Genomic DNA, 18139 nt, shown 5'->3' on the forward strand with positions numbered 1-18139 from the left:
ACCTATACTCATCAGATGTCCCACAAGGGACACGACCCAGGTTAGCAGTGGCAGTAACTTTCTGTACCACAACGTGGTCACTCCGACAGGTGTCTGGCAGCGTGAGCTTCTCTGTGATCTCATTCATGCCCGTCAGCTTTCCTGGGGACAGAGGTCTTGATGAGGGCAGAGGCCGTGGTGGGTGCACCTGCGTCTGCCCACTTAGCACCCTCACCAGGTTCTACTCAGGCTGGGCAGGTCTGAATCTCCCTCACTGGTCTTGTGGAGGGGTCACGTCCCTCTTGAACCTGGCCCTCCCTCAGGGACCCTCTGTCTCCTCACCCCACCCAGGGCTCTATCCACAGTGCTGACCAAAGACTGAGCTGGCGTTTCCCCACTGTCAGACGTCTGGGCCACCAGCCACTTGGGAGTACCAGTGGACTTGGTGGCCAGTCAGTCCTTCCTAGTTGGCCCTCCAGTCCAAGTTCAGATCTCTCCCAGCTCCTAGAGGTTGAGTCTTCACAAAGAGATCACTGGTGGCTGCTGCTGGTCCCTACCAGACAGGCCAGAGTCCAGTAGTCACATGCAGCCCTCACAGGTGGACCCCTTATTTCACCTGTGGCAATAGCTCCAAACCTGCCCAGGATTCCTGAAGCCCTTGGGCACCCACAGCATCCCTAGAAACCCTCAATCCACTGACCTCTCCTCTATGCTCACACACGCTAGCCAGCATGTGAGCTCCTCCATCTGCCCTCCTCTTCAGCCTCTCTCTCCTCCTCCTGCTGCTTCTCCCATTCTTCTCCTTTTGAGAATGGACGTGCCCCTCCGGTTGCTTTCACCCCCTCCATTCCTTACTAGTGACATTTTCTTGCCCCTGTTCTTTTAGCTTCTCCATGATTAAGTCTCCTGGCTCCTCAGAAGTCCTCTCCAGAAGCCAGATCCCTCATCATGTTAATGCTGTGTCTTCCCCCACCATTCACGGCCAAGGTCCTCCAAAGAGGACTCCATTTCCTCTGTGTCCACTTTTGCAATGACCTGCTCTCTCTGATACTGGCAGCAGCTTCCTATCTGTGGCTCTGAAGGTCTTTGGTCATCCCGGCCTGTACACCCTCTAGGCACTCTTCTACCTTCTCATCTCTCATGGTTCTCCCACCTCTTACTCTGTTCCTTCTCTTATCCTTCCCTCCTTTTTCTCCTGAAAAACACAGGTTTTCCTCAAGGAAGGTCCTTGGCCTTCTTATCTTCCAGCCCATCTCTCTCCCAGGCTGATCTCACTCATATTCACAGCTTCAATTATCACCTCTGTGTTCCTGACTCCGGCATAGGAGTATTTTCTGGGCACAGACCCACATTTTCAGCTGTGTACTAAACACCTCCTCCTGAACTTCCCAAATGTATTTCAAAAGCAGCTTATCCAAAACTAACCAAGATCTTTCCCCCTCCCTTACCATTCTTCTTTCTTCCAGATCAGGAGTTTGGCAAATTACAGCCTCAAGGTCAAATCCAACCCACCACCTGCATGACCCATGATTCTTTTTTATATTTAAGTGTTGGAGAAAAAAATCAAAAGATGGATATTTCATGACACGTGAAAATTATATGAAATTCAAATGTAAGTGTCCACAAATAGAATTTTATTGGAGTACAGCCACATACATTCATTTACATATTACCTGTGGCTCTTTCTGTGTTACAACAGTGAACTGCCACAGAGACCATGACCCAGAAAACCTAAAACATTTGTTTTATGGTCCATTAAAGAAAGAGTTGGCTGACCCCTAGTCTAGATGAACAGCACTGCCATTCTCCATACCATCTAAGCCAGACATTCTAGAGTAAGTTTATATGTCTCCTTCTCCTCCTTCTTAGGGCAAATGCCAATGGCTTCTCTCTCCCCCACTGCAGACTTTCATTCTTTTTGCTATGGCTCTAATCCTGGTCCTCATCATCTCTCATCTGATCTTCTGCAATAGCCTTATAACTAGTCACAGAATTTAGTCCAAGGCCACACACCAAGCAAGTGACAAGTTTAGAACTTAAAGCCAGGATTCATGAAGCCCCATGTTTCTTCCCACTTTCCTCTTGCAGATTCTCTCAATTCCAGTTTTAGCTGTAAATGTTACCAAATTCCTCTTTTTGAAGCAGAGGTCTGCACCTGACCCCCTCATTGCTCAAAAAAACTTCAATGACTCCTCCACTGCTAGGAAAATGAAATCTATAGTCCTTATCTCTCTAACGATGGACTTGGACCTTCTGTGACCCCTTCCAGCTCTGGGATTTTTGGACTGAAACCCTTTAGCATAGCATTAAAGGTTTCCAGAAACTAGACCAAACATATTTTTAGCTTTGTTCTCACTACTCCCCTATGCTAAGAACTTCTATGTCCCAAAGCAAACTGCTCCCTTCCATTCTTCCTCTAAACTTTCACTAACACATACTCATGATGTTTCCTTCAGTAGGAATGCTGGCCTATAATCTTCTGCCTGGCTGAGTCCCAACTCTCTCCCAAGCCTCACTGAAGCGTCCTGGAGCCACAAGTTGTGAGGCTTCCCTCGATCTGCAGGAGCTGGGGCTCCCTCAGCATGACTGTGTGGTGGAGCTGAATGAGCCCCAGTGGGTGGTGCTGAACGCTCTCCCTGCCCACCCCCAGGAGCACTCACCCTGTTCCTTCTTGAACTCGTTCTCACTCATGAACACGGGGGCCATCAGCTCCCCAACAGGTGGCTGAATGGAGACATAGAACTGTCGGGTTTGGGTGCTGGGAAGGGTAGGAAGAGACAGAGGGAGAGGTAGTGAGACCAATATCTCTCCCCTCACCTCCCACTTTGCCTGGAGGCAGGGCTTAGAGGCAGCAGGAGAGGGAGGTAAGACCTGAGGTCTTGGGAGGCCTTCCAGACCCATCAGATCATGGTGTATCCCCACCTACTATCACCCCACCTCTCCCCAGCCACCCTACTACCCCTTTCCATGAGTTGGACACATACCACAGCTGGAAGTTGGCCGCCTGGGTCGAGTCACAGAAATTAATGCCCATGATAGCAGTGGCAGACTCTCCAGGTGCCAGGGACTCTGCAGCAGTATGAGGCAGGGAAAGGGGGAGAAGGAAACACCATCACGACAGGTCTGGAACCCAGGCCCATTATCCCATCCACTGCCAGAGCTGACCACCCCTCTATGGAATCCTGGCTTTCTGGGCCCTTGGAGACTGTTCTTGGTTTTTTCCTAAATTCTGAACACCTTTCCCCATTTAAGTCAGTTCTGGAACAACCAAGCCTCAAGCACCTCTTGCCCTGATATGGACTTGCTCATTTTCTAGTCTGTCTTGTCCACCAGGGCATGGACTGTGTTAGATGCCATCTCCATGCCCCTATAGTTTAGACCCTGGCCTGACACAGAGGGGGCCTCAACAGCCACAGAAAGACCAACTCCACCCAGGAGCCTCTTTCTCCACCACCTTCCTCACCGATTTCAGGAAATTCCTGGATGCTGATGCCAGCAGGCAGTTTGGGGGTGCCCACATGCAGGCCCTTGATGGGGGTATCAGAGCTGTTGGAGAAGTGGATGTGCACAGACACCATGTGGGGGTCCCCGGAGAAAGGTTGGCGGCTGAAGGTGTAGTCCACAGCCAGCCCCTCGCCAGCTACGCGGTGCAGCAGCTCCTGCCTCCCAACACCCAACACTGGACTCAGCAGCTAGAGGAGAGGAGGAGTGGGGGAAGTATAGACATGAGCAAGAAGGAGAGAGCATGTCCCAGCCTTGTCCCCACCTGTGGTCACAGCAATAGGGACTCAAAGCTGTCCCATCCATCACACCCCCTTCACACAAACCCATACCATAGGATGCAGCACAGAAATGTGTCCCTGCCTCAGCCCAGTGCCTCCCCATCCCACTCACTGAGGGCACCAGAGAAGAGTCTGTGAGTGTCAGGCCCTCCAGGTCAGTAGCCAGACTGGTGGACACAACCATGGGAGGAGACACAGGCTGGACACTTGGAGGGGTGACTGTGGGAACATATGAGGAAGACTGATGAGGGAGAGGCAAAGTGGAATTGGCTCAGATCTAGCAGGAACCCAAGGCTCAGGGAGCAGACAGTTCAGCACCATGGACAGCGAGGTACGTGGCAGCCTGGTGCCTCTGCAGGGATACCCACCCTTGACCCCAAGCCCACACCTGGGGAGGTTGTCCTGCTGCCCTTTCAGGGCTGAAGATGTGTTCTGTCTGCTCCCCCAACCCTGAAGCTCTGAGAAACCTAATTCAGAACTCCCATGGACCTTCCAAAGTCACATTACCTAGGCATCCTTCCCCTAAGACTTCTACAACCCAAACTCACAGTCCTCTAGATCAAGCAGGGAGATCTCCTTGGCTGCAGGGGCACTTTTGCTGCTGGGAGGCTGGAAGAGAAATGTGGGATGTGAGTGTGGAAAGGGACTATCCTGGCCTGTTTGGGTTGTGGGGAGATGCCTGGGCCTGGCCCAGAGGATGGGGAGGGCCCTGGTCCAAGAGCCCACCCCCTTTCTGCCCAAGGCTCTCACTGTTCTTTTTCTCCAGGAGGCAGGTTCCACCTGCTCCTCCTCAGTCTCTGATGTCATCTCAGACTCTGATGAGCTGCTGCTGGAATCGCTGCCCTCGTCTGAGGACGAGCCTTCTCCTTGTCCCTCTGACACCTTCTTCCTCTTCTTCATCTTCTTCTTACCTTCCTCCTCACTTTGTTCACTGGAGGAGAGGGGGCAAATGGGGCTCAGGCCCAGCCTGGATGGCTCCTCAATGCCTCACAGAAGAGCAGGAAAAGCCTTGGAAAGCAGGGGTGAGGGTGGGGAGCCTGGGCCAGTGGAGTCCACACCTGAGCTCCTAGGCCTGTGCCAGCTCAGGCCCCCGTCCTGACTGCTCTTCATGCTGCCCCCATAAGGTGCAGGCCTGCCGCAGAGACCTCCCGCGAGCAGACCAGCAGGCCCATCAGCTCATGGGGAGGCTCAGGGGCTCTTAGGAAACTGGCTATTAGCCCTTCTTTTCCTGGGGAGACCCCGGAAGCCCCCCAGTCATCTTACCTCTCACTACTCCTCCCTTTCTCCTCGTCCTCTTCCTGGTCTTCATTGTCAGACTCACTGCTGGACTCCCCAGAGCCACTCTCACTGCTGCTCTTACTGTCCGATTCACTCTCAGACCCGGGGTCTGTGGATAGACCATCTCAGGCTGCTCTCCCTTGTGTGCAGGACTCCTAGGGTTCCCTGGGTGCCCAGCTTCAGACTCAGCACTGAAGCAGTAAGCCTCCCACACCCTCAACCTGCTCCCAGTCCCAGACGCCAACTAGATCACCTGGGACAAAGATGGACCTGTATGGACAGAGACCTGAACAAGCATCTGGGACATGCAATCCCTTAGGTGCATAAACACACGTGCAGGTGCACTCAAGCAGGTGCACACCCTGTTGGACACATGACCATATGAAACATGAGCACACACGTGCTCCAGTCAGCCAGCCACAAGGCACACACATGGGCAGGAGCACAGGGCCCCAGCTCTGCCATCTCCTCACCACTGTCTGCAGACTCTGTGGGGCCTGACTCCCCCTCAGAGTCTGAGTAGAAGGGTTTCTCCTTCTCCTTCCTCTTCTCCCGATTTGAGCACTTGGTCCATTCCGGTACCTGGAGATGGGGGAGGGGGTCATTAAATGATGGGTGGGGAGGGGGAGGGAAAGCATGAGGCCCTCTAATCTGTCACCCTGCCTCTTCTTGGGGCCCCAACTGGTCCTGTCACCAAGAGGGAATAACGGAGGGGAGGGAAGGGGCACTGTCCACAGAGGGAAGGGGATGCTGGTCACAGAGGGGCACTGCCAACAAGGAAGAAACAGGGTATAGGGAAGGCACAGGGCTGCAGCACACAACGGGAAGGGGAGGGGGCAGCACAGGGTGGGAGAGAGCACTGCACACGGAGCAGAGGGCACACAGCACACAGGGGCGGGGGACCTCAGTGTATTCGCCCAACAGGCCCACGTGGGTCTCAACAAGGGAGAGATCTTCTTCCTGTGCATGGGGAGGGTATCAGGAGGGCTGGCTGGCACACCCAGGGCTCCCTGCTGTCTATCCCTCTGCACACACAACTCAACCCTCCACCCCTGCTGACCTCCACCCCTGCTGACCTCCACGTTGCGCACAGATGGATCTGGGGCTTCCTCTGGCCAGTCTGGGAGCTCTTGGTAGCCCGTGGCCTTAGCGTTGAGCAGGTGGGACAGTGAGCCCAGCTGGAAGTGGTCCCGGTCTGGGGACAGGGTAAGAGGTCAAGCCAATGGTGACAGTGAGGAAATTGCCCTGGGACTTGTTTCCTAGGTGAGGCTGGGTGGTGATTCTGGTTGGAAACCCCTAGCTAGACAGAAGAAAGGGGTGGTGGTGTCCCCTGATGGTACTTCTGCCCTGACTGAAACTTCAGGCCCATATGCTGGAAAAAAGGTTGTATGGCCCAGCTAGAGCAGGGCTGAAGGACAGGAGCAGAGGAGGGCAGGAGGGGACTCAGCTCAGAGCTGCTGCTGGCTTGTCCTCCTAGGTCTCCCTGCTGGGGATGCAGAAATGTGAGTGAGGCTTCTCTTCCAGGGCAGTGGGGACTGTGCTGTTGTAAGTCAAGCTCAGGAAGGAGGCCTACTTGGGACCAGGGTAGCAATTGTGAATAAGAGGTCAAGGGGCAGGGTGGTGTGTCTGGTCAGGCTCCAGACTTCATGGGGAGGGGTGAGCAGTCCGAAAGGGTGTGGGAGGGAGTCAGGGCCGAGGAGGGCAACGCAGAAACTTGTAAGTGGGAATGGTGTTAGAGAGAAGAAAAGGACCATTCCCCTTCCTCCTGGGAGGTTTTCACATCTGCCCCATCCCTCAGAATCTCCCTATTCCTGAGGTCCAGGGAGGAGAAAAAGCAGAACAAAAAGATCTGCAGGAGAACCGAGCTTGGTATAGGAGGCTGCCCTCCTGGGTAGGTTCCTGGGTCCAGAGAGCCAGCTGGAGGACCCTCCCACTCCCCGCCTCTCTCAGAGCCTTTGACATGGGAGACCAGCCCAAGAAAAGAGGCAAGGCTGAGGGCCTGAGGCCCAGGGTTTGGGCTGAACGCCAGTGACAGCCCACCAAGTGCTGGCAACTGTTTTCATGGGATCCTTACAAACCCACACCTCTCCTTTGTATGGTGTTTTACTTCCTGTCTTCCTGGGCCCGTGGTATGCAAGATCTGGATATATAGAGCCTGCTCAGGGAGGTGGCTAGAAAGGGGATCCGGAGAGGAGAGACCCAGGTGAGGTGATGCTGGCGGTGGCTGTGAGTGGGTGAAGGAGCAAGCCCTCGATGCTGCACGCTGGGCAAAGAGCTGGGCCCCAGGGACAGGGCTGGCATGTCTCCAGAAGTCCTGCCCATCAGAGCCTGGCACCAGGCTAAAACAGAGCTCTCAGCAGGGAGGTCTGGGACTGGGGTGCCAGCCAATCTTCCTCTTCCTCCAGGAAGGCTACTCTTGATTTCAGCTCCCACCTTTGAAGGATGACTCCAAGACTGGGGCTGGTTTGGGTGCCAGGAAGAGCTTCTTGGCATGGCGGCTGAGGGCCCCACCCTGCTCCGAAGGGACGATGAGCTGCCGGGTGAAGCGCGCTCGGTCTCGGATATCGTAGTTCTGGTCATATTTGGCCAGACTCAGCACATACTGGGTCAGCAGCTTGGTCTGGGGGACAAGAGGTGGGGCATCAGCCATCACAGAAGGTGGGGACACAAGAGCTCTCTGAGCCAGATTCTTTAAGCCAACAGCTCCAAGCAGTGCCCCCTCCACCCAGTTTTCCCTCCCACCCTGCCACTGTGTCAGACCCTGCATCTTTTCTCACCTCACCGGCCCTGACTCCTGACCCCAGCTTTGATAACTGCCATGAGTCAGCAAAAGAGGCTGCCCTTTTGGAATCCTCCCTCTTGGCCCTGGATGCCATTCTTCCTCAGGTTTGTGGTCCCTGCTGCCCCAGGCCCAGTTCCTACCCCACCTAGTCCAGGCTGGGCCAACCCCTCTACTCTGGGCTGGGGTGCCACAGTGAGTGAAGGTCTGGAAAATTCTGCTGGACCTCACAGCTTCCAGGCTCCATCACCCAGGGGAAATTATACAACAAGAAGAGAAAGGGGGACACAGGAATGCCCTCAGCAAGGCCCCACTGATCCACAGAGCAGATTCTGAGCAGCCCAGGGGTCTCAGAGGCCATAATCCTCCCCTGGAAGATTCTAACGAGATCAGAGCAAACTGCAGCTGCCTGTGGGTTTGCTGAAGTCACATAGGGTTCATAGTCTGGAGTCAAGGCAGCCATATTCCAGGACCCCAAATCTCAACTTCTGCTCTGATCTGACTAGTCTAACCTGTCTTTACAAAATGAGGGTGCTGGCCATCATTTATGGAGTATCCTCTAGTGCCAAGTACTGTGCTAAATGTTTCACTATCTAATGTAATTTCCACAACCCTTCTGAGGGGTGGGTGCTATTGCCCCATCTACACAGAAGCAGACTCATTAAGTCACTTTCCCAGGTTAAGGAGCCAGTCAATGCTGCATCCAGGCCTGGACCCACCAGAGTCTACTCTATCTGCTTCTCCCTACTGCTCACCATCCATGGCTGCCCTCATCCAGGTCTCCATCCCTCAGGATCAAGACAGTCAAAACCCACCAAGTACATACATCCTGTGTCACCACTGCCAGAGTACGTGGGGAGATTCTGAACGATGGGGACCAGCAAACCAACTCCTGAGGTTTATGGTTACATAGTGTTACATCTAGCCTTGAACATGGATGATCTAGGTGATCTGGCAGGGGCATCAGAAAGATGTCCATGAGGCACAGAGCCCCAAGATGCTGAACCAAAATCATCTGTTCCACTCCTACATACAGCATGACCCACGGGGACTTCATGTTCAGCTCAGTCCCTTCCAGCATAGCACCATCTACAACGCTGCTCCATTATAGGTAAGTACTCGGAACCACATACTACCCTAGGATGCCACCATCAAAATGGACTTCATCACAGACCTGCCTCTCCCTTGGCCAGACACCATCTCACCAGCCAAGGCTAATGGGCGCCCTTATCAATGTGGTCCATTATTAAGATGCTGCTGATCTTCCTCCACAGACTTCCCAACTGGCTGATCAGACTTTCTCCCTCCCCCAAAATCCTTGCCTAGTTCTGGAAAGAAGTGTTCAGGACTTGGATCCATCTGTCCATCTGTCAACAACCAACATAAGGAGGGACTGGACCACCCTCCTCCACACTGCAGGATTTGCCTATAGCAAATTCATTACCCTGCTCCCTCCTAAGGACCCATTTCCCAGGGATTATGACAACCAGTCTGCAGCACCCCAGGCCCACCCCTCCACCTCCCACCTCAGCCTAGGAGTGCAGGAATTATAGGCTGCTCAAGAGGGCCTATGAAACATGCTTCATTGCACCAAGAATGGAACAAGTCTCCCACTGACCAGTGGGCTCCAGCTGCCGGGGAGAATTTTAAGTTGGGAACACTGATACTTTTTCAAGAACCTATACTAATGTAACTGCTACCTTGCAAACACCTATTAAATCATCCTGGGGAAACTAGCTATTCAAAAAAATAAAATGAATTAAAAGACATTCTCATCTGACACACTGCATAAAAATTAGCTCCAGATATGAGGCAGACAGATGCCTAGGTCCTCTCCCGCAATCCTTGCCTCCTGATGCTCATGCCTTGATCCCCACCCCTTGAGTGTGGGCAAGACCTGACCAATAGAATATGGCAAAAGTGACCGGGAAGTGAAATGTAATCCTATGATTATGTTTCATTATATAAGACTCCAGCCTTGCTAGCAGCCTGGTTCCAGAGACTTTTTTCCCTGTAGCTTTGAAGAAATAAGCAGCTATGCTGGGAGAACCCATGTGGCAAGGAACTGAGGGTGGTCTCCACCTGCCAACCAGCAAGAAGCAAGGGCCTCAGTCCTGCCACTGCAAGGAACTGAATCCTGCCACCAACCATGTGAAACTGGATGTGAACCCTTGCCCAGCAGAGCCCCCAGCTGAGAATCCCAACTTGACCAGCACCTCAACTGTAGTCTTACATAAGACCCAACTAAACCATATCTAGAAATCTTGACCCATAGAAATAGAAAACAAACTTGTTGTTTTGAGCTACTAAGTTTATGGTAACTTACTACACAGCAACAGAAAATTAATACAGTGGATTAAAAAACATGAAAATAGAAAAAAATCTGGAGGAAATTAATGGATGAAAATTTTAATTCATATGTGAATGGGGAAACAACTTTCTAATACAAGGTATTGGCAGGAAACAGAAATGAAAAGACTAATGTATTGAACAAGACACAAATGTACAACTTCTGCATGACTATATATAGGCATCAATTTTTTTTTTAAAGCTGAGGAAATATAAAATTAATGGTGATCTTTTCTAAGTAGTAGATCTATGGCTAATTTAAACCTTTAATTAATATTTTTCTGGATTTCCCAAATGTTCTATGATGAGCATGCATTAGTTTTATGACATATTAAAAAAAGTTACAAACTTTTTAAAAAGTACTGCCGAACTTATCAGAATCTTCCATCCACTGTAGAGGCCAGATTTCGGTTCCTATCATGCCCTAAGCAGACCCCCCTCCCACATATCTCACCAGGCATACAAAAGCAAACTCACCTGCCAAAAGCATTCCAGACAGTTGTCCCAAGTGGCTGCAAGAACCACCCTCACTATCACTGCCACCCCCAGCACTCTCTCAGTGCATCTATTATTAGAGCCTTTGTGGCCTCTGGCCTAGTATCTGATTATCTGCTAAGGAACAGAAGGGCAGAGCTCCTTGGTCTTCTCCTTGACCACAGCCTGGGCCAGGATCTGGTGTGCAGTGGGGGTCAGTAAGAGAGGGAGATGGCTGGGATTGTTGAAGCCCTGTGGCAGGTCCAGAATGTTACCCATGGTACTGTGATGGGGGAAGTATCTCTGCTTTTTTGCAAAGATAGCCATGCGCACATCCAAACTACCTCCCTCTTAGTATGCCAAGAATTCCCCTTCCTCCACTACTCCCAGAACAGGCTGGGAGGGGAGAAGAGAGAGGAGGGTAGGAGGTTAGAGGAAAGCTCTCTATATTGAGTCAAAGAACCATTCTAAGGGGCCTGTGCCTGGAAGGACCAACCTTCAGGTGAAGGGTGCCTGGAGGTCAGTGTCCACTTGCCTAAACAGCTTACTCCGTGCCCTGATAGGGCTGGGTCCCCTGTGTCCTGCCCAGGAAAGGGGTTCAGCCATATACCCACAGCTCTCTGTGCTAATCCTGACCGCACCCTTTATTGCTCTGCATATGGTGCTGTTTCCTCGACTTGGCTATGAGTGTTTGGGGGCCAGTAAACATGTCTTACTCACTGTCATTATCCCAGGACATAGCTCAGTGCCAGGCATAGTAGGTGCTCAGGAAATGCATGTTAATTAAATCAGTGAATAAATGCACATGCGGCTGACAGTGACAACTCGGGGGAAATGCCACGTGGGCACACCCAGGCTTATGAAAATATGCCCACATCACCATTCTCAGGCTCAGGACTCTGGCTCAGTCCTGAGCCTGTCAGATGCCCACCTACTTGGGCAGCCACCCACTCAGGCTGCTTCATCTATTCAAACGTTCCTCCCACCTGCTTCTTCCTCCCATTTGAATAAAGGAGACACACAAGTATTTGTTCGATGACTGAAGGCTTCCCCGTGGTGCTCCCTCTAACTTTTCTGTCTCCAATCTGCTTCTCCCACGGTAGTGACACCCACAGACCCAGCCCCTCATTGCTTCCAGACAGAGGCTGTCATTTCCACCACCTGACAAGAGTCCCAGCACGTGACAGCCCTGCCTCCCAGCTTGACCCACTCTGGCCACCATGGATCAAAGGAGCCGCTGATGAAGCACTAGTGCCACCATCCAAAGCATCCCATAGAATGACAAAGAGGCCACCTTCAGGCCAGCAGGGATGTCACAGTCTCCAGGGTGTGGCCCAGATGCTTTGCTCCAAGGGTTGGCAAACTCTTTCTATCAAGGGGCCGAGTAACTATTTTAGGCTTTGCAGGCCACGTGGACTCTGCTGCAACTACAACATCCACAGACAATAAACAAATGAATGAACATGGCTGTGTCCTAATAAAATTTTATTTACGAAAACAGTCAGCAGGCCAGATTGGGCCCATGGACGGTAGTTTGCCAACCCTGGTCTTGACAAATTGAGTGGGGCAGTGACTGTGGGAACTGTCATAGTGCTTGGTGTCCCCAGTACCTTGGAAAGCTCTGCACATTATACTTTTTTCTTGGCAGAATCTCCTGGGACCATCTCAGAGGATGTCGGACACTCAAGAGACTTAATATCCTGGTATTTCAGCTCAGTTGAGCCATGTCCTTGGCTACAGTGCCTCTTATAACCTTTCACCTTGGGAATGACAATGGCTGCCAATACCACCCAAGGCTGAGCACAAACTTGCCCTCTTACCCCTGGCACAGACTAGCTAAGCATCACCAAGCTTCCAGAGGAAGTACAGACCACATCTCCTGGGACACAGAGTCTCCCATCAGTGCCTGTCCCTGCCGGCCCCTCCCCTTGGCCACAGTGTTCCAAAGGCAGCAGGTAGGGACACTCCCACTGATAGACTGGAAGTCACAACCCCAAAAGAGAGCCTCTTGCACCACGCCCACCAGGCCCTTGGGTCCCCAGAGGAGCTGTGGACACTGGGAAAACACTGGCTACCTGGGCAGACCAGCCACCTGCCCTGAGCTCCCTCTTCAGAAAGAGGTGCTAGAGTTCATGCCTACCTGGTGAGGGCCCCCCACTTCTGGGGCCCAGAATGTTTGAGGAAGCATCTTGCAATCTTTACCTGCTTAGAGTTGGTCAGGTAGAGCTTGGCTGCCAGGTTGATGACCTGCAGCTTAACAATATCCTCCTCTGCTGTGAAGGACTTGGCCATTTTTCTCAGGACGTCAGGTGCAATCCTGGGGACGTGCTCACAGTATTCACCAATGAGCCACAGGATGCTGGCTCGGGCCATGGGCACCTGTGGGTGTGGGAGAGGAGTTAGGACTGGGGTAAATGTGAGAATGTTGGAGGGCCTGCCAGGGAACCGGCACTCCTCCCATCTGTGCTGACCTATTGTATCATGGGATTCTCTGGAAATGGGGGTGGGAGGTGGTGGGAGAGAGATTATACAGCAAGCATTTCCTGGGCAGCATCCCCTTCATCCCTAGGGTTCGTTAGCATGAGCAGAGCCTTCAAGCCCCCAGTTCAGTCATGGTTTGATATAGAAGATTGATTTTCTGGATCCATTGTACCCTTAATGCTTAACTGCCAAGTTATTCTTCCTGAATCTTCAGGAACTCCTTGTTTGAATGTTTCAACTTGGCAGTCTAACAGAAAAACACATGATTTGTCAATCGGCCACCCTGGGCCAGAGCTTTGGAGAAAACATGAGCGGTGGTCCAGACTGTGGATGGAGTTCAGCAAGGGATTCCCAAAGGGAAGGCGAATCAGGGTCACATGGCTCATCTATCCCCTTCTTCCACCTGAAGACCTTTCAGAGCCAGTATGGAAGATCTGGAAGCTTATTTTTATTAAGGCCAGTGTTTAACTATAGGGTCTTAAAATCATGGGGAGGATATTGGTGTGGGGGAGGGAAATATGGGGTTACTCCCTCACCTGGATGTTGTCTGTGAGCTTTGCCAAGTGTTTGATGATCTCTCCGTGCTGTGCTGGCTGCATCTGCAGCAGCTTCTTAATGACAACCACTGACTCTGCAACCACGAGCTCTGTGGAACAGGAAATGAGCGTGTGGAGAGGAGAGTCAGATGATCACACACAGGTAGGCAGACGCACTTGTGGTGTCCCCAGGCCCTTGACTCTTTTCGTCAACCTCCTGTACTTCTGCGGGTTCCCTCAGAGGTGTAGGAGCACTTACACACCAAGTGAGGCAGACAGACTGGTGAACACACACTGCCTGTACAGACACTGGCCATCAGAGTCAGACATGCAGGCAGACACCCACTAGTCATTAAAGCTGGACACTCAGACACAAACACTGACCATCACGGTTGGATAGCAGCTGCACCAGGCCGTTGAGGCAGGTGTCACGGACTCGGCCTATGTTAGTTGCACAGCGTCCAATGGCCTGGATCGTGGCTGCCACAAAGTCCTTGTCCATGCTGCGAATGTAGGTCTGTGGGACACCACAACAGTGACCCCTCATTCCTCAGGCCTAACTCGGCAGTGACTGCAGGCCTGAGGGTGACCTTCCAGAAAGCTGTTACCCCTCATTCAATGACTCATCATGCCAGAGAATAAACTCCATGAAAAGGAGTGACATCCTCTCCCATTACTCAGTGATTCCCTAACCCAAAGCCAGCAGAAGGCATTGGGAGGGGAGCTAAGATAGCAGTTTCTCCACTTTGGGCCCCTAAGAGGTCTGACCCACCACGACAATTCTCACTGAGCACAAGGAGCTGTAGGGCAACTCTCCCAGGCCCCTCTGGCCGTGAGCTGACCCCTGACCCATACCTGGAATTCCCGTAGGACAGTAGGGATGTTGGTCTCATTGGCCAGGTTGGTCAACACTTCGAGCTGCAGGGAGGCAGAAAATGGGCAGCATGGCTAGTGGGTTTTCTGTGCTTTCACAACCCTTCATTCCAAACACACTTCTTCCAAACACACTTCACAAGAAAACGATCCTCAGGCAGGACAGCCCTGCATCATCCTTAGACTGGTGAGGAAACTGATAAATCATGAAACTTGTCCAAAATGTAGCATGACCAGTTTACATCTTTAATGGACTCCCTGATAGAATGTGCTTATAGTATGATCATGTCACCTCTCTACCTCCAAGAAAAAGGCAAAGCCTCCTATTGCTTTTAGGATAAAGACCAAAGTCCTTACCACAGCCTGTAAGTCCCCAAATGGTCTGACCGCTGTCCACCTCTGATGTCCCACCATTCCCCTCCTTACCCTCCCTGCCCCAGGCAGACAGACTGTCAGTCAGACCTCTCCTGCCTCATGGCCTTTGCAGATGCTGTTTCCTCTGTGTGGAGCACGTCTTCCCATTCCTGTCCCTGCATTTACCTGGAGACTTCCTGTTCATTTCTCAGGTCTCAGCTCAAGCCTCACCTCATGAAGGAAAACTTCCCTGACATGAGACTAGATCAGGCCCTCCTCTTTCTGCTCCTATATAGCTCTCTGCACTTTCCCTTCATATATTTTGCAAGTGGATTTTTACCTATGTTTTGTGATTAGCTGCTCAATGTCTCCTCCTCACCCCAGCCAGACTGTAAGCTCCACAAGGGCGGGGTGCCTGACTAGTTTGCTGTCTGTTGTACCCCTCAGTCTAACCATAAGACACACAGTAGGTGTTCAGAAGGGTTAGGAGGATTAACTGCTGCTGAATGAAGTCACTCAAAAATGAGGAGAGCAGGAATAGAAGGTGAGTATGGGCTCCTGCCACTTTTCCTGTGGGTGTATGTTTGCACAACAGCCTAAGGGGGTAGGCGTGTGGGAGTGATAACACAGTGGGTGGGAGACAGACTATAATGGGAAAGTATGAATTTCGGAGTCAGCAGACCTGAACTTGGCTAGTTACCTCACCTCCCCGAGTCTACATTTTTATAAAGTGGAGAGAATGTACACCTCCTGAGGTTCTCATGAAAGTTAAATTACTTCATATGTGACAAGTGGCAGGTGTACAACAGGTATCAGGCAAAGGGCGGCTCCTTTGGCCCTGTCCCCCTGCTTTCATTCACTTGGCTTCCTGGGCAAACATTTGTGACTGGAACAGCAGTGCCAGAATTAGGCAGGCACCAAGGTGGCCAAGTGGATATTTGAGTGGGTCGGTGGGGGTGGAGGCAGAAAGGCCACATCCACTTCTGTCCATCACTTACCTTTAGGATCTTGATCTGGGTGGGGTCGGTGGACCTGATGTAGAAGCTCTTCAAGTACGGCTCGAACATACCCTGGCACAAGAGAGGCAGCCCCAGGGAGCTCCACCGCAGCCCTAGACCTGCTTCTCCTCCAGGGCACCCCACTCCTCTCCTGCCCCAGGGCCCAGTACCCTTCTGCCCCTAACTGTCCTTCACTCCTCCATTCTTCCCTCCTCCTCACACCTGACCCGGTCTTCCTTCACCGGGCTTTCCTCCCTCAGCGGCCCCAGGATCCACGCTCTGCTTCTCCACTTGCTTTTGGGGTCTCCCCTCCCCATGCTCTGCACAGCCAAAGCACTCTCCCATTCTGCCTCCGCCCACCCCCGTGCCCTCAGCCTCGCAGGAGCCTGCCCCGGGACTGCCAGGGCAGACCTTGGTCACTTGCTCACCCGGCGCTTGATGGACATGGTGGCCACGTTCTGGAGCACCACGTACTGCACCTCACTGTGGAGAGGAGGGGTCAGAGGTACCTGGGCCCCTCGGCTGGGGTGAGGGGCAGCAGGTGGAGAGAAGGGAGGAGAGCCAAATAGGAGGGAGGAGAGGAGCAGTGTGAGGAGGGCACCGGTGGGAGGAGGGCAGGGCTGGGGTCAGCGCGGGAGCTGGTGGGCTAGGGCCCGTGGTGTGATGCGTTTATGGTGCGGGAGAAGAGGGGCAGGCCCGGGCCCAGCCCCCGGGTGTGGGCGGGGCGGGCGCCCACCTGTGGCTGCGCAGCAGGCGCACGAGGGCCTTGGCGATGACGCCCACCTCCGCCTTGGGCGCCAAGTGGAAGTAGAGCTGCGCCACCGCCATGACCACCGCGGCGCTGCGGCTCTGCAGCAGCGGCTTCGTGTTGCGCAGCAGCAGCCGGTGGTCGGGGTCCATGACGTAGGGCTTTCGGGCGGGCAGAGCAGTGGCGGTCGCCTCCTCCGATCCCGGGCCCTTGGCTTCATCCTCCTCGGAGCCGTAGAAGGCCTTCTCAGGGTTCTCCTCCAGCAGAGACTCCTGGAGAGGGAGACAGGTGGGGCACTGGGCACCTCCTCCAGGCGACCCTCCTACCCACACTGCCGGGCGAGGGTGGGGGTCCCGCCCACTCACGTTCTGAGTGGGGCTCAGGAACTGCGTGCGGGCGTAGCGGGTGAGCATGCTGATGATGACCACCTGGCCCCACTCCTCCACGTCGATAAGCAGGTTACAGAGCTTCCGGTAGTTCTTGTGGATCAGGTCAATGCGCTCCGGGCACACCTCCTCGAAGGCCATCACCACACTGCCTGCCACCAGCTGGGGAACCGATAAAGGCAAGAAAGCATGAACGGGGACAGAAAGGCCTCTGCCTGGCACCTTTCCTCCACGCAACCCTGTACGTCTATATACGCACCGTGGTCTTGTCAGCCAGAAGCTTCTCAATAACCTCTATCAGCTGGTCCTTCTGGTCAGAATCCAAACTGAGGGAGAAATTGTTGAGAAGAATTTGCCCCTCCCCCCATCTCCAGCCTTCCCAATATCTGCCCAAGTTGTGTTCACCTCCCTCACCCCAACCCTATTCACAAAGAGGTATGAGCCACTGCCTCCAGTGTCCTCCATCTGTCAGTTCCCCCAAACTATCTCAAACCATCTGAAGAGTTTTTTTTAAGATGGCAGCCTGCAAGACTTGGGAGAGGCCAGGTGAGGGCCGGGGGCTTGGGGTATACCTGTAGAGCTTAGGGATGGCATGGGCAGCTGTTTTCCTCACGTAGGGTGACATATCTGAGGCAGCTTCCTTGATGGCCAGCATCATGATGGGCACTATGATGGGCACACGGATGCTAGAGAGGACGCGGAGGGCACTGGCACGAATCAGCTGGTTGGGATCCTAAGGACAGAGGTGGAGGCAGAGCCATGGGAGGGCAGCAGGTGGCCCGATGGGAGAGGCCACACCTATGGAACTCACTGTTCCTAGTTAACACCAGCTCTTACTTCCCTGACTGCTGTCTTGAGCCTGGATGATGTGCTAGTGCTGGGTACCTGGGGGCACTGCCTGAGGGCACCGACTCTTGGCCTCGCTACAGAAATCCAATACCTGAACTGATGTGGCACTGGGCTGCTTCGCTTTCAGGAAGAGTGACAATATTTCCAAATACCCAAAGTTCTTGAAACACACCTCCTGTTCCTGAGGGGTGTGTGTGAAGGGGGAGGACGTCTTTGTGTTTCCACTGGAGGTGACTGCCAGCAAATGCAAACTGGTCTCCCTTCCAAAGAGTT

The 18139-nt window shown here is 53.0% G+C and overlaps 1 protein-coding gene across 1 annotated transcript in view; it reads right to left on the minus strand.

Annotated features, from left to right (window-relative positions):
* Positions 1-18139, minus strand: part of AP3B2 (adaptor related protein complex 3 subunit beta 2) — a 51042-nt gene that overhangs the window by 513 nt on the left and 32390 nt on the right. Inside the window, exons 12-32 of the mRNA XM_074354089.1 lie at positions 17590-17750; positions 17277-17343; positions 16997-17179; positions 16620-16903; positions 16312-16366; positions 15884-15955; positions 14514-14576; positions 14043-14175; positions 13659-13768; positions 12844-13020; positions 7473-7659; positions 6116-6234; positions 5513-5621; positions 5025-5148; positions 4512-4692; positions 4310-4370; positions 3874-3980; positions 3443-3671; positions 2964-3048; positions 2640-2737; positions 3-141 (exon numbers count right to left, since the gene is read on the minus strand). Of these exons, the coding sequence (XP_074210190.1) occupies positions 3-141; positions 2640-2737; positions 2964-3048; positions 3443-3671; positions 3874-3980; positions 4310-4370; positions 4512-4692; positions 5025-5148; positions 5513-5621; positions 6116-6234; positions 7473-7659; positions 12844-13020; positions 13659-13768; positions 14043-14175; positions 14514-14576; positions 15884-15955; positions 16312-16366; positions 16620-16903; positions 16997-17179; positions 17277-17343; positions 17590-17750 (2744 nt within the window). The remainder of the gene's footprint in view (positions 1-2; positions 142-2639; positions 2738-2963; positions 3049-3442; positions 3672-3873; positions 3981-4309; positions 4371-4511; positions 4693-5024; positions 5149-5512; positions 5622-6115; positions 6235-7472; positions 7660-12843; positions 13021-13658; positions 13769-14042; positions 14176-14513; positions 14577-15883; positions 15956-16311; positions 16367-16619; positions 16904-16996; positions 17180-17276; positions 17344-17589; positions 17751-18139) is intronic.

The sequence above is a fragment of the Camelus bactrianus genome, chromosome 27 (assembly GCF_048773025.1).
Source record: "Camelus bactrianus isolate YW-2024 breed Bactrian camel chromosome 27, ASM4877302v1, whole genome shotgun sequence".
Classification (NCBI taxonomy): Eukaryota; Metazoa; Chordata; class Mammalia; order Artiodactyla; family Camelidae; genus Camelus; species Camelus bactrianus.